Source organism: Galleria mellonella, unplaced genomic scaffold, assembly GCF_026898425.1.
Source record: "Galleria mellonella isolate WM207_F2 unplaced genomic scaffold, CSIRO_AGI_GalMel_v1 utg352, whole genome shotgun sequence".
Classification (NCBI taxonomy): Eukaryota; Metazoa; Arthropoda; class Insecta; order Lepidoptera; family Pyralidae; genus Galleria; species Galleria mellonella.
Window position 1 is genome coordinate 1574826 of NW_026442084.1, and position 26004 is coordinate 1600829.

The following is a 26004-nucleotide window of genomic DNA, read 5'->3' on the forward strand; positions in this document are numbered from 1 at the left end:
AGATTTTTTTTTATATTTTCAATATCAATCAGGCTTCTCAAAATGGACTTGGAAAGTTATACCCATCGTCAATAGATATTAATTATATATCATGGATTACACTATAAATACTGGCTATATTTTTATATTATATATATATATGCTGTTTAGACAATATGACTGTATTCACAATTGGAGAAAAGAGTTTTCTTAGGCCAGCTCCTACATTACATACTTTAAACTGCTATAAAGTTAGCCACTGTCATTAAAACTGTATTATTTGAGGGCAAAATTCTACTATAGAGTTTTAGATAGTGGTTAAAGCTTGGAGCTCCTCAAAAAAAGCATAATAAGGTTTCTTCAGGGTCGGCAATACAGATATGATACTTATAGTGGTTTGAAGTATCCATAAACTGTAGAAGCAATTTAATCAGATGGGCCGTATGCTTGTTTACCACCATTACTACATACATATTACTATAAGTATATGAACCCCATACAATATTTTTTCGTACCTCTTCATTAGTATTGATCGCACCTGACTCCAAATAACTGATAAGTTTAGCTTCGTTACTAAGTTCCAAACTCTTCTTTCTGGATATGTTCTCTCGACTGATGGAAAATAAATATTAATTATAAAAAAAAATTCAGTAAAAGGATCTATTATTTAAAACCAGAGGGAAACTTTGTACAAAAGTCGAATGCTTGGGTACCTCTGTCCCATTCGTGTTTCAACCGTAAAGCAGTTCAATTTGCACGGCTGTGTTTCGGTTTGAAAGGTGGGATATAGCGTGAATTTACAGGGTACAGAAGAATAACACCTGAGTCCTCAGGAATGGCAACGCATGGGAGGTGTCATGGTCGAAACAGTATGCTCTGTTATGTCCATGGTACTGCTCATGTTTATAGGCGACGGTTACCACTTTCCATCAGGTGGGCAGTCAGCTTGTTTGCCATTTTAAGTAGTATAAAAAAAATGTCCCTAGTACGGTAAAAGACTGGTCGACACCCATGCAGTCCCTCCTAGAAACCATGTTGGTTAATTTTTGATTACGATAGTTATGTGTCATCTCTAACTGGTACATCACCAGTGGCGCAATCGAGGTTACTATTCCTATTTTATCATCCATTTAAAAAAATATATTCACCTCTCGTGATGAGCGTGCAGCCGTGCCCTGGGTATCATGACAGCCGGAGCAGGGGGCGGAGGGGCGTCATGAGTTGGTGGATCAGACATGGTGCATTTCTTACTGGACGAAGGGCGCTGAAAATGAATAATACTAATCATAGAATAAGGTATATAATCGAGAGTCAATTATCGCTGATGTCAGATCATAGAGAGGTCAATACAAAAGTTTAGACGAAAAAAAGGCCAATATTTTTATTCATATGTACGTGAATTTGTTGGTAAAATTACATAATATACATCGTTTAAAAATATTAAAATATACTTCCTTTGAACTTTTATGATATAATTTATGACGAACATAACGTTAAGTTCGATTTACTGGACTGATTTCGGTGTCGGAACGAAAATACGAAATTGAGACCAAAAATTCGGAAATTCATTTCATGGTATACTACTAGACTGTACTCAATAAGTAGAAAGGTTAAGTTGGGCGAATCTTTCACTATTACTCTATGACACAATAGCTACTTGACGGATTTTAATGCAATTTGATAAATGGATATGTTTTATTCTAACTTAGCGCATAGAATACTTTATAAACTGATTCACGCGAGTGTAAAACTGTAAGACACAGCTAGTATACATAAAGATTACCGTCTTTATCGGTTACTTTGATCTATATTTGGGAACTGTTTTGAAATGTATATTCATTAATAGAATCATTCATTATTTAATGTAGTTATTATTTCCGGGTTCGATTCCCGGTCGAGACAATTTAGGATTTTTTCTTAATTGACTCGTGTCTGGATGTATTGAGTTGTGCCCCTAAATGTTCGTTGCCTGGTTCCTCATAACACAGGATCTTAGTTTGAGAACAAAGCAAATGGTATGATTCTGTGACACTTAATATTATTAATTATTCCAATGCAGTAAATGAGAATAAGTAAAGAAGAATCATTCACCTTGGCTGGCATATATGGGAGAGAAGCATTCTGCATACTAGAAGCGTCTCCGACTTCTCCTCGCTCACTGATCAGGGCACGACGATCTGCCCGCTGCTTTGATGGCATTGCCCCCTGAAAATAATTTAAAATAAAGAAATATTAATGGAGATTTCATCATCATCATCAACAGATCAACAAGATCTAAATATAAGCCTCCCCTTTGGGGTGTTTTGTTAGTAGTTGCTACGTTTGGCAGGCGGATTGGCAACCGCAGTTAGACTTTAGAGATGTTTAAAAGAGACGCTACTGCCAATTCCTCGCCCTCCCTTAGTCAGCTCTTACGACACCCACGGGAAACGAAGTGGTGGTCTATTCTAAGCCGGGACCTACGCGACACTGATAAGAATGACGGAGATGATGACTCACCTGGTGTAAACTAGGCATGTTCTGTATGCAAGCGACGATGGAGCGTGGCTGGCGACGGGGCCGCTTCGAACACGCCACCACCGCGCACACCGCTAGTACCACCGACAACACCGCGCCAGCCACCACAAGAGAGATCAGCACCACTGGAAAATAAAAAAAAAATGTCATCAATCATATGTTTTTATATTTTTTGGCTGTGAAGCGGCTATGCTTACATATACTGTGTGTGAAGGATGGAATATGGTAGAAAATTACAAGGTACAGAGGCATGACTTAAAGTTTTCAGAAATACGCGGTAATACGGGCATCACAGTGTATTTTATGATGTTTATGATACAGGTCATGGTTACCACTTTCTATCAGGTGGACTGTCGGCTTGTTTGCCATTGGCATACCTTAAACTTTATGGTTGCTTCTATATCATGTAACTTCACTGCTATATTACAATGACAATGATTAAATCATTACCGTAAATAATTTATTTCGTAAAAAAAAAATGGCAAAGGGCAATGTAAAAAAAGGGTATATCTACTATACAGATTTTAAGGAAATTAGAATTTTGAAAACGACTCGTGGAGAACAAGTTTGTTAGATTAAAATAAATCGTTAATTAATGTAAAAAATAAAGGGAGTATCTCTCTATATTGCCAGTTTATTTTTACAATAATTAATTATTGTATTGGTTCAGGTATGCGAAAAGAATCAAGTAAAATACATAAATGTAGTCACCGTGGGAAACCTAGACTAACCTACTCGTATTATGACCAGATACTCCATGTTTTATTTGAAGGAGAAGCCTAGAATCTCCGGAACTGGCGTGCATGCAACAGGTAAACAATGATAGTAGATAAAACAAGTGGTCAATGGTCTTTGCCACGTGATCCTCCTAATCTACCGCATAAGGGACTGAACGTGAAGATAAAATGATAAATTCTTACCTTTAAGATTTATTTGACAAGAGCTACCGGCGTACCATTGGAAACATTCACATAGCACCCGTCTGTCGTCGCGTGAGTAGCACGCGCCGTGATAGTTGCAGCGCTCGCAGCCAACTGGCTCCGCTGAGAATATTTAAAAAAAAAAAAGCTTATAAAGTACTTTAGAAACTGGACCATGTTTCTTCAATTACTGACTGCGTACTGCCGCGGTCTTCGTCCTATTCGTTTTCTGATGCAAAGACAGTGTTGTAGTCAAGTGTGAGAAGCGCGTTGGCAAGCGCAATTGGGCTTGGATAACATTTAAAGAGGGACGCTGCTGCTCATCCCTCAACGTTTTAAATACCATTAGTCGCCTCTTACGACACTACAAGAAAGAAAGAGTGGCCCATACTATGCCAGGACCTCACGATACGTTTAATATATAATTTAGGATAAATAAATGCCAGAAGGTATTTTCTGTCTTTTAATCAATGGCATTTAATTATATCAAATTTAATGTAGTACTTTCTAGAACAAAACTTAAAGTATTCTTATCAGTTACTTTTAGTTATACTCACCAGAACATATTCTGCCAGGATACAAGGTATTGACGCTGAGGTCCGCATACCCTTCCAAGCAACTGCACGTGTATGTTCCACGAAGATTGAAGCATTGCGCATGCTCGGAGCAATCGTGGAATTGCCCACTGACGCATTCGTCGAAATCTGTTAAATATTTATTTTAATTTTTTTTTATCAACAAATGTGTTTTATCAAAAAAAAAAAACAACCAATTTATTAAATATGTTATTAATTCGTAATAAAATTTTTCATTTTTACTTTTATTATTTACTAAATTTTTGCCCTCTATTTCATACCTACTTCTGAGTTTTGGAAGTAAGAAAACTATTGAAATAGGGAACTTCTAGAAGGTGTATCATCAAACATACACGTGATTTTAAGAATATCAAAAAATTTTGTACAGTAGTTTTTGCACGATACCGGAACAAACAGTCAAACAAACAAAATTAAAAATATACATTGTTTTTTCCTCTATTGTTCTCATCAAAGTTCCATATATGTTGTTCTTAAATAACTTTCATACAGACGTAGTTCAGTTATACCTTTTTTTATATCAGTAAAAATTTTCTTGCTACAAGTATCAACATTTACCCACTTATGTTATTGTTTCAGAAGAGTTTCCTAGCTTATGGTAGCACTTTAGGTTATTATCAAATGCGTTGCCTGTCGAGGTTTGCCTAAGCGACAACATAAGGTTTTTTGAAAAAGCACTTAGGCAGCCAAAAGGTTAGGATAATATAGATAGAGCATCGATCCTCAAAAACAGAGCAACTTTTTTTCAGCTAATTTCTAAATTAGCTCACTCGTTTTTTATCACTATTGTATATACTTACGCATAAAATAGATTTTGATGCATTTTTAATAAATATAGTGTTTATACATTTGAAAGATACAGAAATTATAAGGCAAAGTAAATACAGAAGTTATAAAGAAATCACTCATACCTATTTATCACACAAAATTGTATGAAAAAGTTGACCCGTTTTTCTCGAAGCATTTCCATGGTGATACTCTATCTATATAATCTAAGCCTACTTATCAGATCTACATTATGTTTGTTTGTCAATTTATTGGTATAAAAAATATATGTACCGCTGACATTCAGTCGGTCCACCAATTCTCCAGCCGCGTGAACATCAGTACCACCAAGACTGTAGTTATTGTTCCTCAAGTACTTCTCGATGACTTCCTTCAATCGACTCTCGTGAGCGTTGTCTGAAAGCTAGAAATGCGAAATTACTGATTAGTTATTTTTATTTTAATAAGGAGCTTACTCCTTCTCCCTCACCAGAGGGAGACTTTGTACAAAAGTCCATTGCTTGGGTATCTCTGTCCCATTCGTGTTTCAACCGTGAAGCAGTTGTGTTTGCATTGCTGTGTTTCAGTTTCAAGGGTGGGATATGGCGTGAATTTACAGGGTACAGAGGAATAACATCTGAGTCCTCAGGAATGACAACGCATGGGGGGTATCTTGGGTGAAACAGTATACTCTGTTATGTCCATGGTACTGCTCATGTCTATAGGCGACGGTTACCACTTTCCATCAGGTGGGCCGTCAGCTTGTTTGCCATTCTAAGTTGTATAAAAAAAAATCTGATTAAATAAATTAAAATAATTTTCACAGAGTTTCATTAAATAAGGATACTTCTGATTTGTCATTATATATGTATAATGAAAAATATATGTTTATCAACATTTTCCCTGTTACTTCATATGTGAAAATTTTAGACATATCATAACCAATGAACCCCTTCTAAATGGTGTATCAAGATAAAATATACAGCACCATACTTTTAGTTAGACTTTTAGATATACAACTGTGAAAACCACATCCAATTTGGTGCAATAGTTTTTGTGTAATACCGTAATAAACATAAAAACATATAAACAGACTAACAGTTGCAGATAAAAGTTCGAAAAATTATTGTTTTAGGAATATTGGTATTATTGAAGCTCCTTATATATATATATTTTTTTTAATATCTCCCATATCAATCAACGTTTTTACAATTTTAATATGTTAGTTTTCCAGATTTCAAGATTTCCGGTATAAAATCTACTGTCACTAAAGGTACAGACAAACAGGTGGATTATCAGAATCGTGTGTAATGAATAATACATATGTACTTTAGAAGGATTAAAAATGATGATGATAATTAATTTTTTTTTAAAGTGTTACCTGCACATAAAAATCATTCATAACTCCTTGGTAAATATCTCCATTCTGTGCCTTCATCTGTACAGGGGAGAAACCTGTGATGTGCACTCCATGGAAGACGTCTCTAAGATCCGACTGCATCACCATTCTATTGATTCCTTCGTGAGTTGCAACAGCCAACGCGTGATACTGCTTACTGGAGTTATCAGAGAGACTCTGGTGGAATGTAAGACGTTCATTGCCTTGTGATCCCAATGCCAACTTCACTGAATATGTGTAAGTAGCTGAAAAAAAAAGTATAATATTAAAAATAGACGCCGTTGTACACATGGCAACGTGGACATATAATACAATGTGTTTTAGAGCTTACAATTTTCGAGAAATAGTAAAAAAACCATAAATAAGGCCTGTGGGTTCGTTTATTTAATGTGTTAATTTTTTGTGGAAATTTACTGATTTATATCATTATAGTATTTACTATATATTTCAGTAACACAGAGCAAGTAATCACTTTTAATATTATAATAGTATAAACAACTAGTTAGTTAGATATTAATGGATTGGAACTGATCAAAAAGTGCCATAATGTATAAGTTGGATTAAAACTAAATTCAAACGTCTAATATGAAATTACAGAAATGTTACAAATTCTGTGATGTAATATAGTATAATGATTATAAACTCTGTTCTTTTCTTTTTTAAAGACAAATAATATATAATATTAATAAATAAATCTAACTTACGTTTACATGGTCTATCAGGGAACATTCTGGCGAATCCAGGTCTGCAAACACATTTCATGATTCCCTCAATTCGCTGACATCGTTCATTCCTTGAAGCTTTGCAATCTGGCTGGCATTCCTTTCCGAATGCTACAAAATAAGAAAAAAAATATTAAACTCATTACCTTATATTAATTTGACAATCAAAACCCAACTGAGAACTTACCAGGTAAATTGCCTACATTTGTTGTTTCTAAATATGGCGTTCCTGCCAGAAGGATTTCGCCAAACAGTACTTGAGATACACCATTACTGTTCACCTGTTCATTTCTAGTAATTCCATCATAATCTCCAGTTTCAACATCGTTACTTATTGGAGGAGCATGACCACCGTTTTGAGATTTGTTCATGACTACAAAGAATGTATCATTATCTCCCTCAGTTTCAGATTCTATTTTTTGCACGTTTTCTGTAGTACCATGCTCTCTGATAATAAGGTTATCATTTTCTTCTGAAGACATAGAGATATCATCTAAAGGTACTTTTGTTTTCATTTTTTCCTCTAGAACAGAAGTAGGTTCTACTAACATAGGTATATGTTTAGTAACAGTTTCAATAATAGTTGTTGGCTGCACTTGAGTATGAATTTCTGTAACCACATCAACTATTGTAGATGTTTGAGTATTAGTCAAGACTAGTGTTTGTGTCACAGCTCCCTCTGATAAACTTACAAGGCTTGTTTTCGTATGTGTAACCGTTAAAGTATGGGTTAGATTTACATAACCTATACTCGATACGGTTTTCGGTGGTTCAGATAAGGTCTTGGTAAGAGTGATAACTGTAGTTTTAAATTCCGTTTTAGTCGGCATTATTTCATCCGAAATTTTTATTTCGTTACCAGCATGATGCGTTGGTTTTACACTTGATAATACTTGATCTAACGTAGGAGTAGCTAAAGCACTTGATAATTCATTTGCCTTATCTATCACCTCAGTTGCCTTCGTTTGTGATGTTGATGATAATACGTTATCTTTAAGAACTTCTGTCGGTGTTATAAAATCATCGTCAATTACAGATTCAGAGCTCTCCAAAATACTTGTGGAAGAAGTAGGCAATCTTATAGGTGTTGGTTTCGTTACTTTTTTTATAGGTATCTGTCTTGTTGGATATAAAATTTCAGGGCGTGACAGTGTCCTTGTCGGCTTAATTATAGCTGTTGTTGGTTTAAGAGATACCTTATAAGTACTAGTACTAGTCGATTTCTTATCACTGTGCCGCATTGGATATGGCTTACGAGTTCTATTCCTATTTCCTAATGGCACTACTATTAGTTTTTTAGTAGTATTTTCTTCTTGACTCGATTCATTAGCAACTGAATCGGCACTCTGTTCAGAGCTCGTAATTTGAGTGGTGGATTCTGTGTTATGAACTTCCTTGGAAGTGGATATCCTATCTTCTGTCGCTGATTTTTCTGAACTTGTATCAGTATGTTCTAATGATGTTGATTCACTTTCATATGAAAATTCATTTTCAGCAGAAGCTGTTTCTGACGTATCTGATACCTTAGTTGTTTCTTTAATAACAGGGAACTGAATAGAAGTAGGAGCAAAATTAAAGCTTGAAGAAAATTCAACACCTGATGATGTTAACCATCCTGAAGAAATGGGTGTTGGGAATACTACGTTTGATACTGAAGACAGAGTATTAGTAAGTACAGGTATTTCACTCATAGTATTACTGATCCTTGTAGATACTTCTCTTGGGGGTGGTAACAATTGCGAAGAAGGTTGATCATGACTGTATACTGGTCGACGAACACTATTGAGAATATCAAAAGCTGGTCTATATGTAGAAACTTCATCTCTTTGTATTGGTTTCCTTGCAGGTTTCTGTGTTGGTATTCTTGGAGGCAAAGTTCTTTGAAGTTTATGTCTATAGGGAGGTGGCGTTCGTATAGGAATAATAGGATGAGGTCTCGGAGTTGACGGCATTCTGGTAGGCGGTTTGATTCCAGATGGAATTCTTGGAGGTGGAGGACTCATACCCATTATAATTTCATCATTCGTAGAAGGTCTAAAATTATAATCTATGGTAGGTGGTGGAGGTGATAAGTAAATTATTTCAGTCGATGCTTGATTTGCATTTAAACTTTCTGGTATCGTAAATGATGGCAAAGTTGTTTTTTCATTAATTTTTTCAACAATCAGTGGTTTTTTGTCTTGAATCTGAACTGTGGATGTAATAATATTCGACTCATTTACAATACGGGTTGTATTTGAATGTGAAAATACTGGTTTTAATGGTTTTTTATATTTATTATCGGGCTGTATATTGTGGTATAGTGGCTTTTGTGTTGAAGATGGTCGCTTAAATGTATTAATTTCTTCACCTATATTTAAATCCAAATTGTCTTCGTATGATATATTAGTTGCATTTTCCATTAATTGATTTATTTGCCAGTGTGGTTGCTGTAATTGATGATCTAATGTTGACATAGTATTTACTGTAAATGGTCTAGGTTTCATATGTGGATTATTATCATATACGGTTATTGGCTTTATTGTATTTGATTGGAAAGTATTTATATTGCTATTGTTCTTGAACGGCTTTTCTGTTTGTGTTCCTGGGTTGAAATCTACAAATTGTACATGTTTTTCTTTGGTGTCTTTGGGAGGTTTAAAAACTTCGTCTTTAAGCAATGTGATATCAGTTGTAGATTTGGATATATTATTTGTTTCACTTGATGAGCTCACAATAGGTACCTTCATCGATTCTGAACTAATTTCTCCTTCAATGTTATCAGCATTATCAATTTCTTCCTCACCGTCATAAATTTCTTCTGAATTTTCATATATTGGATTAGATTTTATGGTAGTTACCTTAATAATTTTAGGAGTTGTAGTTTCATCGCTATTATCCCTAATAGGTATATCATATGCAGGCTGTTTTATACTGTCGAAATTTGACGGTATATAGTGAGGATATTTATAAGGTGTAGAAGTACTCCGTATGGATGTTTCATATAACGGCGATTCAGTTTCTGTTTTTGTAAATGGTTTACCTACATTAAAATTTGAAAATACAGACGATGTATCTTGGGACCAAAAACCAGGTGGTTTTCCTATACTTGCTATCTTTTGACCAAATTCTGGAGTGGTATCTGAATTAAAGTTATTTGTCAAAGGAATTATCTTTCTTGTTGTTACTTCGACTTTGATATTATTTAAGTTATTTTCATTATTAACCACACTAGAATACCATCCATGGGAATTAGTTGGAACATTTGGTATCAATTTTGCAGGCCTTCTTTGGTCAGAAATTGCAGTATTTATAGAATGTTCAGTTACTGGTTTCTCTTCACTGTATTTGCTTATTGCAGTAGTATATTCGTTTATCATTGGGAAATTTGCATGACTATTAAGAGATGGGACTACTTTTTGTGCAGGTTTTACAAATTTATGATTTAATTTGTGGCTTCCTAAATCGCTAGTTTGTTGTTTTGATTCATTTTTGTCAACTGTGCTGATATTCCATCTGTTGTCTCCTACTGAAACTGCAATAGGTATATGAGGGCGATTATCATAAACAATATCAGGCTTTTGATTATCTTGTAAATTATAGCTTTCAAAAGGTAATGGTGCATCTTCTACAGTAATTGCAAAATTTGTTCCAATCGGAATATTTGCATTCACATGATCATTATCAGATGAAGAACCAATAGCAACGGGTACACTTGATCCAATTACTTGTCCTTCTTTTACATTACTTGCTATATTAGTTGCTGTGTTAAGAGTAACAGTATATGACGCGTCCGTTTTGTATAGATTATTTGTTATAAGTGATTTATTTCCACTATTTGGATTTGATATTACTGAAAAAGAATTATGTACTTTTCCCGTATTAGTACCCGTAGATTTTTCTGTTTGAACATTGTTTATAGGTCCATTATTTTTGTAAGGATTAAGATATGTTGCTGGTGATGGTGGTATGTGTATTGTATACGTTGGGGTTGGTTTGCTGTTTGGTGCTTGAGCTGCGAAATATATCTCAGATGTCACTTTGGGTGGTTGTTGTTCGGGTGTTATTTTCGGTATAGGATGCTGTATGTTATAAAATACTTTCATATCTTGCACTGGTTTTGTATGAACTATAGGGCGCTGATTGTAAGGTTTATTAATATCATATACATTTTCTTGATTTAAATGTAATTTTGGAGGTGGAGGTGGTACTGCCAGATAATTTTCGTATTCTTTGTCTATAACTTCCTTACCATCTTTAATTTTATCATTTCCTTTAAGATGGTTGTACTTTTCGAATTCTCCATTAACTGGATTATAAATATCAGGATCGTATGAGGTTATTTGTGGACCAATTTGAACGTGAGCTTCTTGATTACTAGTTGGTGGTGGAATTTTATTAAAATTATTAGGATGCTTAGCATCCTTCCATTTTGACTTCAAATCATTTCTGAATGGTTGTTCTTTATGAAATGGTGGAACACTAGGCTTATAAGGTTCCAGAAGGTAGCGTATATTAGAATTTGCTAAAAATTGTTTATTATTATTCGGAGCAACATTATGTACATTAGTCATTTGCGGTGCATCTATACTAAAACTTCCAAAATAACCAGGTTCAGGATATGGCAAAGGATCATCAACATAGTCTCCTGTTTTATGTGGCTCAGAAGAACCGGCAAAAACTAAAGCAGTAGAACTTCCATGAGGTATCAATACATTAGCTACTCTTGAAGGCTGAATATCTACTAACAATGGTTTACTAGCCTCAGGACTGATGGATAAAGGATACTCTCCATCCGTTTTTACTCTTGTATTTATTATTTCGGAAGAACTAGGACTACTATCAATTATTTCTTTATCTCTATGATCTTTTTGGGTATTAAAATCAGTATGTTGTTTTAGTGGCCCTTTATTAGGCTTCACTAATGAAGGAATATAGTCAAGGAATGCTGGTCTACCATGATTTCCTAATACGGTATTTGTACTTTTTATATGTTCTGTTTTCATTATATTATCTGATGGGTGTATAATTTGCGGTATGTGAACTGGTATATTGTTTTGAAGTTGTGAACTTTGATGATTAATAGATGATTGAGGTTGTCTAAAAATATTTCTGTTTGGTTTAGATTTAATTTTTGGTACATCTGGTGGCCTTAAATCGTATGAATCGTCTACTTTAGTAGTTAACGAAGCTTGATCACTTAGTGGCCTCTGTTTAATTAAGTATTCTTCATTACCTGCTACAAAACTATCAATAGGTGGTGGACTAACAGGGTTATGCAGTTTAATTCCACTAGCAGCCAAGGTTAATGGTCCGCCCACGGCTGGCTTACCTACTATTACATCTGAATGGGCTGTAATTATCTCACCGGGGCTAATGGGAATACCGCCATTCACAAGTGGGCTTTCATGTATAATTTTAGGTGGGACGATATGTGATTTAGGTTGCTTGTGCTCTGCAGCCCACGCTAAATTCTGATGCAATGTTGCATTTGTAAAAAAAACTTGAGATTCTGAAGTCTCTAACTCATCCACTGGAATATATATAGGAAAATCGTTTTGTTTAAATTCAATGTCGCTATCAACTCGTTTATTAACATTATACGCAGTTAATTTTTCTACTGGTTTAACTGTTGTAGTAGTAGTTTTATTTGTATCTTGACGTTTTATAAAACCACCAGTCATTTTTTCTATAACAGGTGCCAGCTGTGATAAACCTTTAATACCCAATGATCCTAACTTCAATAAATCCGCAACAACAAATTTATTTTTATTCGGTTTTTGGGGTTTGTCTGGCTTATTTTTTTCATGGTTCTTATTATTTACAATTTTGTTAGTTTTTGGCGGTGTTGGAGCTTGCTCGTTTGTTAATAATTCACTTTCTTCTACAGAACTTGTATCTTTTTCCTCTGAATAATCATTAATAACTTCAGTATATTTTTCAACAATTCTATCTGTTGGCGCTAAATGTGAACTGCTTTCGAATTCATAAGGACCATACTGAGTTTTCTTATTAAAAGATTCTTTATTCGTTGGTCTAAAATCCATTTTTGTAGCACCATATTTAGAAGTTTTTATTCCAAATTTAGAAGCTGCTGGCAGAGTAGCATCAATATGTGTATATTTTGTTTTTAATCCTTCTGTTTTTGTATTAGAACAAGAACATGATGTTGTGCACGATACATGTCCCATTTCTGATGGTTGAATTATATCAAAATTATTTTCATTTTCTGTGTCTATTCTTTTTTCAATTTTTGGAAAACTACTTGCATATATATTACTCGGAGCCGATGGTTGAATCGTCTTGACTTCCATATATTTGGTCTGTAAATAAATAAAGTCAATTTTATCTTTAAAGTAAGAATATTGATTTATTAAAATTAAAATATGTTTAATATGTGTGTCATCAAGATTTAGTTCAGGAAAGATCTAATGTTACGGATAATCATATTATATTAGATTTTTATTTTGCCATTATAATAGCGAAAGGTACTGAAGCAGAATTCGAAGCAAGGGTTTATTTGTAACCAGATATATCACGATAAGGGCTTCATGTTTGACCTTTATAGGGTAATTATTCAATTGCAGAGACTGTTAGCCGGTAGGGTATTGTGGGTTACACCAGGAGATGAACGTTTAACCCAGGGTGCCATTTCTTACTTTTGTTGGTTTAAACTCTGCTAGTACATCTGAAGCGTAAAGATTAGTCAAAGACTCAGTAGTCACAACTGAAACTATTGTTTCAAAAGTTGATATTGCACTTCGTTTGTTCTGTACTACTGTTGTCAGATATGTATATGTAGTCATACATGTCTTGATAATATAGTTATGCTGCATAAGTTGATGAAGTGGAAACATAGCACTCATTTGCTGATGATTGATAACAGTAGCAACGGCTGATGTCAGCAGTGACTGTTTGGGTTGTGGTAACGTACTGACGTGATGATGCGGTGTTTTCAATGAAGTTATGTGCATGAATTTAAATTTTCGCTAAAAAGTAGAAACATATGAAATATTTATAGCTAAGCATGATGTTGTGTTATTATGGCAAATGAGTAGAAGCATTGTACAATCGTAGCTTCCTGTGGTTGAATTGATATGATAATGATTTAGATTTGATTTTAATGACTTTAATATTTACCAAAAAATATGAGATTTAATGAGCAATTGTAAAATTGAAGAAGGTTTATATAAATAAAAATATTTCAATAAAAGGATTAAAATTATTACATCCTCAAGTTATTTATTTAAATATATAAACAAATGTCAAGGATTCCTTCAATTTTACCATTATGGTATTTGTCTTTATTAATTTGTTTATTTAAACACACTTGTTTAAGAATCAGATCAGATCTTTATATAATAAAAGGTTACCGTAATCCATGTTACCTGCTCCTGTTTCCCATCAGAATTTTTGTCTTTTACCAGTACTTCCACGCCATTGGACATGATCCTGGTGGCCAGATTCTTCATTTTCCTATCGTCCTCTTCTGTTATTGGCCGGCTGACATGATCCATGTCCCTTCCTGGTCTCCAGGGTGAGTTATCGTACACAATACCGTTTGTGTTGAAAGCTGGAATATTAAATTAATTTATTAGAAACAAAAAAACATTATACAAACATTATAACATTATACAACATTCTGTATATATATAACATATATATACAGAAAAACTTTAAAATCAAATATGTTTTATGAATTTCCTATAGAAGTCACAGAAGTGCATCGTCTATGAGCCTACTTTATTTTAAATGTATTGCAGCTATCTAGGAGATATAAGACTTATTTTTTTCGTTACTTTTCGCTGCAGATTTCTTTAAAAAGAATATATTTAATTTCACCTTTTAAAGGAAAAGGGTACTATTGAGTTTTATTGATGAGTTTTATATAAGTGTGTAATAAAAATGCATATGTCTACAAAGTCGATATAAACATTTACAATTATTTACATAGCCGACTAATGAGCAATTAAGCAATTGTTTTGATATTTTTTTTTATACCATGAAGGTCGTAAACAAGCATACAGCCCGTCTGGTGGTAAACGGTTACTGTAGCTTATGGGCACCTGCAATACTATATAATACAGCTTGCAATATAAACTAGATAAAAATTCACCGGATGGAAAGTGGTTATTATCGTCTATAAATATGAACAGCGTCTTTGAGTTAATTGTACCTCAACGTGTACGCTAAATAGATTTTACCAGAAACTTTGTACAAAAGTCGTTAGCTTAGGCATCTCTGTCCTATTCGTCTTTCTACCGTAAAACAGTTGTGTTTGCATTGCTGTGTTTCGGTTTGAAAGGTGGGATATGGCAGTGAATTTACATGGTATAGAGGAATAACACCTGAATCCTCAGGAATGGCAACGCATGGTGGGAATCATAGGCGAAACAGTATACTCTGCTATGACCATGGTAATGCTCATGTCATTTGTGACGGTTACCACTTTCAATCAGGTGGTCCGTCAGCTTGTTTGCCATCCTAAGTTATATAAATAAAATAACAGACAAATCTATCTATTATTTAAATTTACACAATTTTTGTTAAAATATTAAACATTTGGTTTTTTTACATAGTTTTGAATATTTGTGATGGTTATATAAAAACTATTTGCAATACCAGATTGTTAACATGGATATAAATAAGACCATGAGTTATATATGTATTTGAAAACCAACATATATGTCAAAGAATTTACTGGTTTCTTAATCAAACCGTACCATTTCAGCCGTTCAGCCTACAGTTGCTACGCTTGGCAGGCGGGTTGGCAACCACAGTTAGACTTTGGTGATGTTTTAAGAAGGACTCTACTGTCTGTCAAATTAATTCCCTTAGTCGCCTTTCACGACACCCATGGTAAAGAAAGAGATGGTTAATTCTATATCGCAATCACATGGCGAATATTTTATTAACAATATAATATAAATTACATTAATAAATACCTGCAAAGTTATATAAGAATTAAAAATTTATATTAATAATTTGTATACCAAATTATTTGATTGCAGAAGCATTTACAGCCACAGTAGATATCTGTAACAGTGCATTATTAGTACTACATTTGGTTAGTATCTAAACTAACTAAAAACTATTTTAAAGGCGTAATTAATTATATAATTTCTGATATAATAAAAACACATGTTCTATTCCACACAATGGAATAATGTATAAATAACCAACTGCGCCATTCAAGACGTTCTTAAATAGTCTACAATTATTTTCTTTAGTACAGTTAATTGAATAATGACATGGAAATTGAATAGAAATGGGTAGTTAATTAAAAAAATATATCAGGTAGTTTAATCAATACTTCCTTTTTAAATAAGAATTATTGATGGCAATTACTGCTTACTAAGATTTTTGTAAGAATATAAACAATTACGCCAAAAAAAAAAAACAGCAATTAATCACATTTGGAATATTATGATTTTAAAATAAAAAAAAATAAAAAATAATCTAACTGATTATAAAACACTTTTGATCTTGATTTTTAATTTATTTTAAAAATGAAAGTAGTATCAATTGTAAACAAAAATAAGTTTAATATATATATACATTCTGTAGGCTTCCCTTATATATATATATATATATATATATATATATATATATATATATATACCATATGTATACATATATATATACATATATATATATATATATACCATATATATATATACTATCTTCGTCAGTGAACATATCTTGATCTTGCGAACGAAGTCGCGGTTAAAAGCTAGTACAGTAAAGAGAAAAATTGCGTTTTATAATCAGTATCAGCATAAAAATTCCAATGGAGATATAATTTCTGTTATGTTAAATTAATTATTAAAATATCTACAATAGTCTACATTCTATACCTAATAACTACAGTCTATTACTTCTTATATCTACTTTCTGTTAATAACTATTTCTTATATACATTAAAGGCTATATGTTCTTGACTCTCATTCTGATCATCAGACCCGTAGATCCATTTAAATATAGAGGAGGGTCCACGGAATTTATAAGAGAAAATAAAATTCCAACATCCAAATTAAGGGTCCAAGTTAACGGAAAGGATGGGAAGGAATAATCTTAAACAACAAATAAACACAAACAAATATTCTTTACATGGAACGATTTTAAATCATCACTTTATTTAATAAAGTATTATAAATCTTATATATCAGGCGTACGCGGATTTAGTTTGAGCAAGTGTATATGTACATTGTATATGTGTATCTAAGTACAAAAAGTCGTTTAATAAAGTCCACAGCCTTATGAATTGCATTGTAGGAACGAAATGGTAGTGGTGTCGATTCTAAGGCGCCATTTCTGTATATATATATCTTTTACCAGACTTCAATAAAGGAGGAGGTCCCCAATTTGGTTGTATCTTTTTATGTTTCATCATCATCATGTCAGCCATTATATGTCCACTGCTGAACATAGTTCTTTCACCTTATATTTACGTCAATTTAAAATGATTTGGTAAATACTTTTTATTTGAAAGGATACACTTTCAGATTGGCCCATAAATTTTATATAAAAATTGTTTCAGCAGTTTGGTTTTTAAATTAAAATAACTGGTTTATTTTTATTTAATTTTTTTTTTCATTTATTTGGGTAAACTAACAATGAGAAAAATGTTTAGTTTTGTCACAATTGTAGTAGGTATTTTTTGCAAAGCACAATCTTAAATTGTAATCCACGAGTAATATTTTATTTTTTAGTTTCGCGAATTTACTATTTTTTTGGACCGTTATAAATTAAACTTAGAATATTTTTTATTTAAATCTATTAGAAATTTATTTTATATTAATCCTTAGGCTAAAAATTTTGCTATTTATTTATCTATTAGTATATGTATGTGTACAAGATGGGCTTAACGCTGAAAACATTATCTCCCTTAGTCAGCCTTAGGAAAGTGTTAGAATACACTATGATATCAAACTGAAATTTTGAATGAAATAATGTCTTAGAATCGAATCCAGTACACATATGTTTCTTTTTCATTCATATGATATTTATATTTCGAAATTTAAATTTAAAGACAATATATACAGATAATTGTTTTGTCGTATAATAAAAATACCTAGGTATATTTATTTTAATATCAAACTATTATTATTTATATTAGTAAATTATAATTTTATATTTACACAAAGAAAGTCAAGAACATGTAACCGTGTGTTTTTAATATTACAAAACAACATCAGAGTACTCAATAAACTCACCTTACAGGTGGTTGGATGCGCAGGAGTTGGGGTTGGAACCATCCAGAGGAAGCTTCAGGAGTCACCAGTGTTCAGCCGTCGTGGTAAGTCATCATCATTGTCAAGTCATTGTACAGTCAACTCAAGTCATTCAACTAGTGTAACACCATAAGAATAAATAATTATTGTTATTATAATACTGCCCGCGTCACATAAATTCTTCCATACAGACTTGTATCTTTTTGCATTTAAATTTTTATTTTATTCCACGTATAAGTATAGTGACTTTCTGTTTCTTTTTAATCTACCTATTTATAAGTTAATTGTAATTATTATGAACTTTCTAATGTATCATGAATAAAATATTTCAATCAAAATTTAATTGCAATCTCTCTGTGATAAGCGAACACAACAAATTCTGCTGTCATTAAACTGTGTATTATTTTTAGGTTTGTTTACTTATCTATATTATTATTGAAGAATGTATATTTATATATTTTGTATATATGTATTAGTATTTAGATATGTCTCACTACTCTCTTGCACTACCGATGCCCACTTATGACTTTCTAAGCCACTGTGTCGAGTTGACTGGAAAAGATCTTTTTTAGAGACCAGTTCACCTTTTCTAACATTATTCATAGTAATTGTCATTATTCCTATATTTCTAAGTGCATTAAAGAATATAATATAATATAAATAGAAATGAACAGAAATTAAGTGTTTCTTGAAAGGTGTGTGATACTAGATATTAAGAAACAAAATTGAAATCGCTTCATTAGTGCTATTTTCTAAAATTATGTCTGAATTAAAAATTTTAAATCGTGTTTCAGAGAAGAAAAGAAGTTTTAAAATAAATCAACTAAATAAACAAATAAAATCTTCCAGTGAATATATTACGGACTACTCAGAATATAAAGAAGTTTCGAGTTTAAAAAGTTTAAAATCTTTAATATATTTATTTGATATTGGTCCTTGGAAGAATCATTTTGCTTTAATATTTAACTGAAATATTATTTTAGAGATTTTTATTAATGTTTCAACCATCCTTTATCTTTTGTACTTGAAAATCGACTGGTTGACCGACTCTAAATTGGGATTTGGAGATCCCAAACCAAAATTTTATTAAATTTTTAAAGTATTAAATATTAGTAATAAAAATAATGCAATTAGATCAATATTTACGTTTTATCTATAATTATAGCATTTACATTAACATTTTCATTAAAATTGAGAAGCGATCATACCTACATACCTACTTGATCACATCAGTTATGTATTAATGTATCTCAAATTTATTAAATAATATATTTTGTATTTTAACTGCATTATGTCTCTAGCTAACTTTGTTTCAAAGTAAATTTAGCAAAGTTATTAAATAATATAATATTCACCTTGAATTAAATGATTCAGTTTAAAATATGTAAAGATGTCATGAACGAAATGAATAAGACATATACAATTTACAAATTTATTTATTATTTTAACATTTTAAGTCGTATTCGCAATTTACAGTTGCAAGCGAAGGAAGAACGAGTATTATGAAATATAATTACAATTATATCAATTAACTAGACTTATTCTTAGGCAGTGAGTACAGTTACCTATAACATCGCAGTACCTAATACATTAGACTTGGTAACGTATAGGACAGACATTTTTGGTGACCACAAGTCAAGGTTAATAGGTAAAACTTATAGAGTACAAAAGAGTATTCCGTTCTTACAAACTACAATTATTACATCTATAAGGCACTATTCATAGTTAACTACTATGATACAATGGTAAATAAATAACTAAACCATTACTTTATACACCTAACCATTTTGTTTGTTGTTTCACGAGACGTCGTCAAGCGTACTCTGTTGTATATTATGTCTAAGGGAAGGTGGACTCGCTATTTGTACAACGTAGGTCGGTGATGCATCATATTTTATATGTTTGCTTAATTCACCTACAATACTTTCCAAGCTTTGCGTTTCTATTTGGTTTTCCACTGATTTGTCCAGATATTTTTCTGTCTCGGCTAAAACACCGTTTTCTATATCAGACTGTGAACTAGACAGTTCGTCTATTGACGGCAATAAAGATGACAGAAGTTTAACATCTTCATAGTAAATAGCTTCGCGTTTTCGAACAGTTTGTGTGTCGTCTGACACTACTGTCGATAATACAGTGCTAAACTCCCCAGGATATCTACCAGATACGTACAGAGTTACTACACTAGTCAGTTTTGGAGGTGCTGGTGCTGGTTTTGGAGTTTTAGGTCTACTTCTTCGAGAAGGCCTCTCTGGAGGAGGAGGAGGCAAAGCATCTTCTTCGTTGTCTACGGGCATTTCATCGGAGAAACCTTCGTTACTGTTAAAATCGGACAAAATATTAGGTTTTGGGCTATTACTGTAAATATCATTATTTAAATTGTTTTGTAAAATATTGTTATTATTTTGTAATAAATCAGGTGTGAGTCCTAATAGAGGATTTGGAGTTTGCAACGACAGAGCTTGTTGTGGCTGTTGTTGTTGCTGCTGAAGAAGTAAAGGAAGAAGAAGTGAATTAATTTGAGGAGCTTGACCTAAAACGGTTGGTGTAGTAACGATTGTATCCGTAACAAATTCAGTGGCAGTTACAACACTGGTAGTAGGATCAACTATAGTAGTTAAAATAGCTTTGCCTCTAAATGTAATAGGAAGCACAGTTTCTCTAGCATCAGTAACTGTAGTGACGTACGTTGTAGTTCTAGTCTTAAATTCGGTTACAGGGGTTTGTGCTTGCTGCGGTAATAAGCCCTGTCCCTGTAATGCTAGAAGTGGATTAATCGCAGGCTGTTGATTGCCAAGAAGTAACTGAGATAACAACAAATTAGCTAAAGGTACATTTGAATTTATTTCAGGTGCTACCGTTTGTGTGACTGCTTCGACATTATAAACAGTACTTGGTAATATGTGTGAATAAGAAGTTCTACGACCTCGGAATAGTGGTGGGGGTGAATATAACAGTAGTAGTTGGTGTTTCATGTACAAGATACTTGATTACTTTAGTAGCACCGTTTTCAGCTAGTTCCGTTGATTCTTGGACAAGAACTAATTGTGAGTTACCGATTGGCCCAATCGATGTTGAAACCTGATTTCTTAATAATGTTTCAATACTTGGTGTCGCTGACAGAACACTTTTGTATTCTGTGATCTTACCATTTACAACAGGAATGGTAACTTCAGTTGGTATATGATGTGTAATAGTGATTTTGCCATCATTCAAAGCATGATTATAAAGAAATCTTTCCCCACTAGTATTTTCGTATGATCCTCTTTGTCTACTAGATGCTCTGCTCGTTGTTGTGCGAGTTCTTGATCGACTAGTTGTGCGTGAAGAAGTTGAACGCGATCTTTCTGTTTGTGAATTTCTAGTATTAGTAAGTCTTGGCGCTTTAGGCCTTGATGAAATTGTTGTTGTTCTAGATGCAGGTCTTGTTTTTCCTCTTCTATAACTTGGAGCAGATGTTGTTGTTCGACTTTCACCACGAATTATAAATGGTTGCCTTGATGAAGATTTTGGCGCAGAAACAGTTGTTGTTCTAGAATTGGTAGAAGTACGAGAACTGAATCGATTTCCACTTCTTTGCTTTTGAGTAGACGAGACCGGAGCTTCAGTTTCTGGTTCTGGATCAGCACGTCGTGTAGATGGAGGTTTTATACCAGGTCTTCGGAAATTTGTATACTTTCTATTCCCATAATCTACTTGACGCTTACTCCTCTTTCGAAAAGCAAATGGTCTAATTTGTACTATATTATTGTTCTTTTTGGGTGCAGGGGTTGAGGGTGTAGTTACATGATGTTCCTTTCTATCTGAGGAATCATAATCATTGTCTTCTTCAAATTCTTCTTCTTCTTCCAGTAATTCCTCACTTTCCTCTACCTTTTGTTCATTTTCTTTAATCTCTTCTTCTGGTTCTGGTTCGGGTTTTTGGAAAAGATTTCTTCTTGGAAATAAAGAATTTGGTCTTTGTCGTCGTAGAGATAGAATAGGATTAGGTGTTGATCGGGTAGTGGTTCTTCTCGTTGTGGTTGTTACTCGACTACGACTTGTTATAGGTCTTCTTGGAGATGGTGTTGTTGACCGAGGCGTTATGGCAGTGCCCGGTTGTCTGGCAATTGGTGGCCTTCTAAATCTTAACAAAGGATTATTAGTAGTTCTCACTGGAGCTTCTGTAACTTCTTCCAAGGGTTCCGTTGCACTTTCTTCTTGTTGAGTTGCAAAAGTATCAGCTTCATTTTGCTCAGGTGGAGGAAATGATACAGTAGCTGATTGTCTACCATTTCTTAATCTGGATGCAGCAGTTGGACGAATTTTTGGCACAGCAGATCTACTCGCATAATCTAAACTATTGACTCTCAAAGAACTTGACCTAAATCCTGTTCTCCTCGAGGTAGGTTGGATGCTTCCACGTGAGAAACCACCCGCTCTTGATGCTGAAGGAATATTAGAAGATAAAGCAGATGCACTATTTCGCCCTGAGAATCTTCTTCCTTGACTTGAAGATCCAGGGAAAGCAGATTGTTTTCTATTTGATCCAAATCCTGATGGTCTTACTGACTTTAACGTAGGTGTAGCTGTTATAGTGGGTGTAAAATCTTGACGAGTTATAGTAGTGGCACTACTTAATAATGGTACTCGTTTAGGACTAAATGTTGGCCTGTTCCTTGATGAAAAAGGTATAATTACAGGAGTAAATGTAGGTTTCTTAGGTGTAAATGTAAGTCGACTCTTTTTCCTATTATCTGTCTCTTCTTCTTCATCCTCTTCTGATTCTTGTTTGTATTCAGTCGTCGTTTCTGGTTCTGCTACTGAACTTTGAATCACTTCTGGTGCAGCAGTAATAATTGATGCTTCAGAATTCGCGGAGGAAGTTGAAGTTGTTGTAGAATTAGATGCATTTTCCTTATTTAATGTTTTGTTATCACTGGTTACTACCGTAGAATCACCAGAAATTACAGCAACTTGTGAAAATAAAATTTTCTTTTCAGAACTTGGAGTAGATGTCTCTTCTTCTAGAGGTTTAATTTCTGCAAATAAATTATCTATGTATGTACCTAAAAGTACAGTTGGGGAAGCAGATGCAATATCTGGTAATTTAGTAGGAGTAATTTCTTGCTTTACAACAGTTGGCGTTATTTGGTGTTTCTCGCCATTATCTTGTATTAAATTTTTATCTACAGAACCAGATGGAACTTTACGACCTAACTGATTATCTTCAATAAGTTTAGTATTATCTACAATATTTGTGACAGTTTCGAGGCTACTCAAAATATGAGATGTATTACCCGAATAAAAAGTTGTATAGTATGTATAAGTCGTAAACATAGTTACTTTACCATCACTTTGTTCTAATCCGTCATCTATCAGGGAGGGTTTTAATTCAACCTCTAAATCTTTAGGCGGTAATACACTTTCTACATCAATCGGTGTTGTATCAATTGGACTGACAGTCTGTAAAGTCTGTACAGGTGGTGTGACTACATTTGAAACAATTTCTTCGCGGCTAGTTATTGTCGTAGATTTGTCCTTATATAATGTAGTCCAATAAGTAAAAGTAGTATAATAAGTGATTGGTAAGTTATTTTCCTCTTCTTGCTGCTGTTCTTTCTTTGGCATTATTGTTTCCGTAACAACATTTGTAATAGTTTCTAAGCGACTTTTTACATTGCTAGAATCTTTGCCGATATACATTGTAGTAAAGTAAGTAAATGTGGTATAACTTGTCTGCAATAAAAGAGTTGGTGATGGCATAATTTCATCTATATTGCTTTCTGAACTTATCTGATCTTCTAAAATATTGTTATTATCTAAAAATTTGGATTCCCCTCTTGATGAAGATGATTTAACATCAGTAACGTATGAATTTTCAGTTTCCAATGGGTTTGATTCCACACTAAATAACATATCAACTTCAATCGGACTTGGTTGAGGAGTGGTTTCTTGTGTGGCATTTCTCGTCGGTTCGTCTTTGTTTTCCTCCATACTAATACTAGATTCCACAGAAGAGTTATCTTCTGAATTCTTTTGCTGTTCTCCTTTTATTTGTTTACAATTTCTAAAGTTAAAAGGAGCACGAGTACTATCAGTCGCCAATGGATTGCTTTTTGTAGGTATCAATTCTTCAGGTCCAACATAATTTGTATATATCTCACTTCTACTACATACATTAGCATCCGTACCTACATAAATTGTTGTAAAGAAAGTGTATGTGGTATAATAAGTTTTGACAGCATCTGGTTTAATACTAGCCACAATATCATCATCTAATGACGGAGTAGGGGTTTGAGAAGTATAAACATCATCTATTTCAACTGATTCAAGTACATCCTTATTTTTAACTAAATCAATAATACTATTTATATGGAACGATTCTGTTGGACGCCCAATACCAACGCTGGTTGGTGCAATTTCATCTTCATTAAAAGCTCCGAGTAAAGTTGGATCTAATTTAGATAAATCCACGGTAGATGTAATAATGTTTGTTACAACTGCTTTATGACTGGCAATACTTGAAGTTTGGTCTCCGAAAAATGTAGTGAAATATGTGTATGTTGTATAAAGGGTTTTATAAATTAGATCTATTTCATTCTCGGCATCTTTGTCTTCTTCAGATGTGGGTTTCTCTGTAGGTATTGTGGACTGTTCAGTGCTAACAGACACTTCAACGTGACTATGACTTGTTGAAACTTGTTCCGTTGTTGTGTCTATAGTAGTTACAGGTTTTGCTTCAGTAACAGTTTCAAGATTATGTTCCTCATTGGTATTTATTCCTACCGTTACGTCACTTTCTTGTACTGTTGAAGATACTTCATCTAAAGTTGATATGTTTTGTAATGATTCTGTAACTGTTTCAGGCTGAGAAGAAAGATGTATATCAGTTTCCTTTGAAACAACCTCTGGGACTTCTATGTTAGTAGCAACTGAAGATTCTACTTTTATTGATATGACAGCTGTTGGTTGTATATTTACATTACTTTTACATACAATATTTGTTAGATAACCAACATCACTTTCAACGACAACATCAGATTTAATTGATGTGGTAGTTTCAGTACTTTCTAGAGGTATAAAATAAGTTGTTAAATAAGTCAAAGTTTTATACGCAGTGGTCATTGTAGATTGCGTTTCAAGACCGTCAGTACAAAAAACTTCTTCGTGAGTATCATGCTTTGTTTCTGTTGTAGTTTCTATATCCTCGAATGATTCTTCACTATGACCACTCTCTGTTGTAGTTATAATATCTTCCGTTTCAGTGGTAACATCTTTATTTTGGTTATCATCCTCTTCTTCATCTTCTTCCATTTTTTCAGTAACCTCCGCAGCGGTATTTTCTGATTCTTCCTCAGAATCCATAAATGTTTCACTGTTATCTTTCTCAGTAACAACTGATTCATTAGAGTCCTCTGCTACCGTAGCTGATGGTAGAATTGGAAATAGAGGCTCAGTAGCAACCGAACTAAATTCTTTGATTGGAATAACTTCCAAATCATTAGTTACTTGAGTACTTTCCGTTGTTGTAATTGCTGTCTCTGATGGTTGAATTACATCTAAATTTAAATCAAATCCATTGTTATATTGTACTTTAACAGTATCAGGTGTTTTATTATCAACATCATAATATACTTTTTTCAATTCTTCATCATTATACATTGGTGTTTCCAATGTTGGTTCTTCAATATCAGGCACAAAAACTTTCGTTGCAGTATTAATTTCGTGTGCTTTATAAGTGGAAGTAGCTACAGGAATATCAGCAGCAAGAAAAGTTATTTTAGTGGATAATTTATCTATAGGCTTTGCTGATGGAAAAACATTTACTTCATCTGGATTTTGGGGATGATTAATCTCTGTATTAGGTGTAAATATAATTACTGTATCACCGACTACTGTTGTAAAATCAGCAAA

The 26004-nt window shown here is 33.3% G+C and overlaps 2 protein-coding genes across 2 annotated transcripts in view; both read right to left on the reverse strand.

The window, feature by feature from the left end:
• Nucleotides 1-26004, reverse strand: part of LOC113519470 (uncharacterized) — a 144709-nt gene that overhangs the window by 6318 nt on the left and 112387 nt on the right. The window contains exons 3-13 of the mRNA XM_052897012.1: nt 14263-14447; nt 7083-13197; nt 6878-7006; nt 6156-6418; nt 5069-5198; nt 3974-4120; nt 3417-3539; nt 2479-2621; nt 2071-2184; nt 1128-1243; nt 495-591 (exon numbers count right to left, since the gene is read on the reverse strand). Coding sequence (XP_052752972.1) covers nt 495-591; nt 1128-1243; nt 2071-2184; nt 2479-2621; nt 3417-3539; nt 3974-4120; nt 5069-5198; nt 6156-6418; nt 6878-7006; nt 7083-13197; nt 14263-14447 — 7562 coding nt within the window. The remainder of the gene's footprint in view (nt 1-494; nt 592-1127; nt 1244-2070; nt 2185-2478; nt 2622-3416; nt 3540-3973; nt 4121-5068; nt 5199-6155; nt 6419-6877; nt 7007-7082; nt 13198-14262; nt 14448-26004) is intronic.
• Nucleotides 19529-21216, reverse strand: LOC128201137 (uncharacterized). Its single transcript, XM_052897020.1, has one exon. It carries the CDS (start codon nt 21081-21083, stop codon nt 19908-19910), a length of 1176 nt encoding a protein of 391 aa, XP_052752980.1. The 5' UTR covers nt 21084-21216; the 3' UTR covers nt 19529-19907.

What these genes read in the sequence shown, in the direction of transcription:
- LOC128201137 (XM_052897020.1), bottom strand. Translation starts at nt 21,083, where the DNA reads ATGAAACACCAACTACTACTGTTATATTCACCCCCACCACTATTCCGA.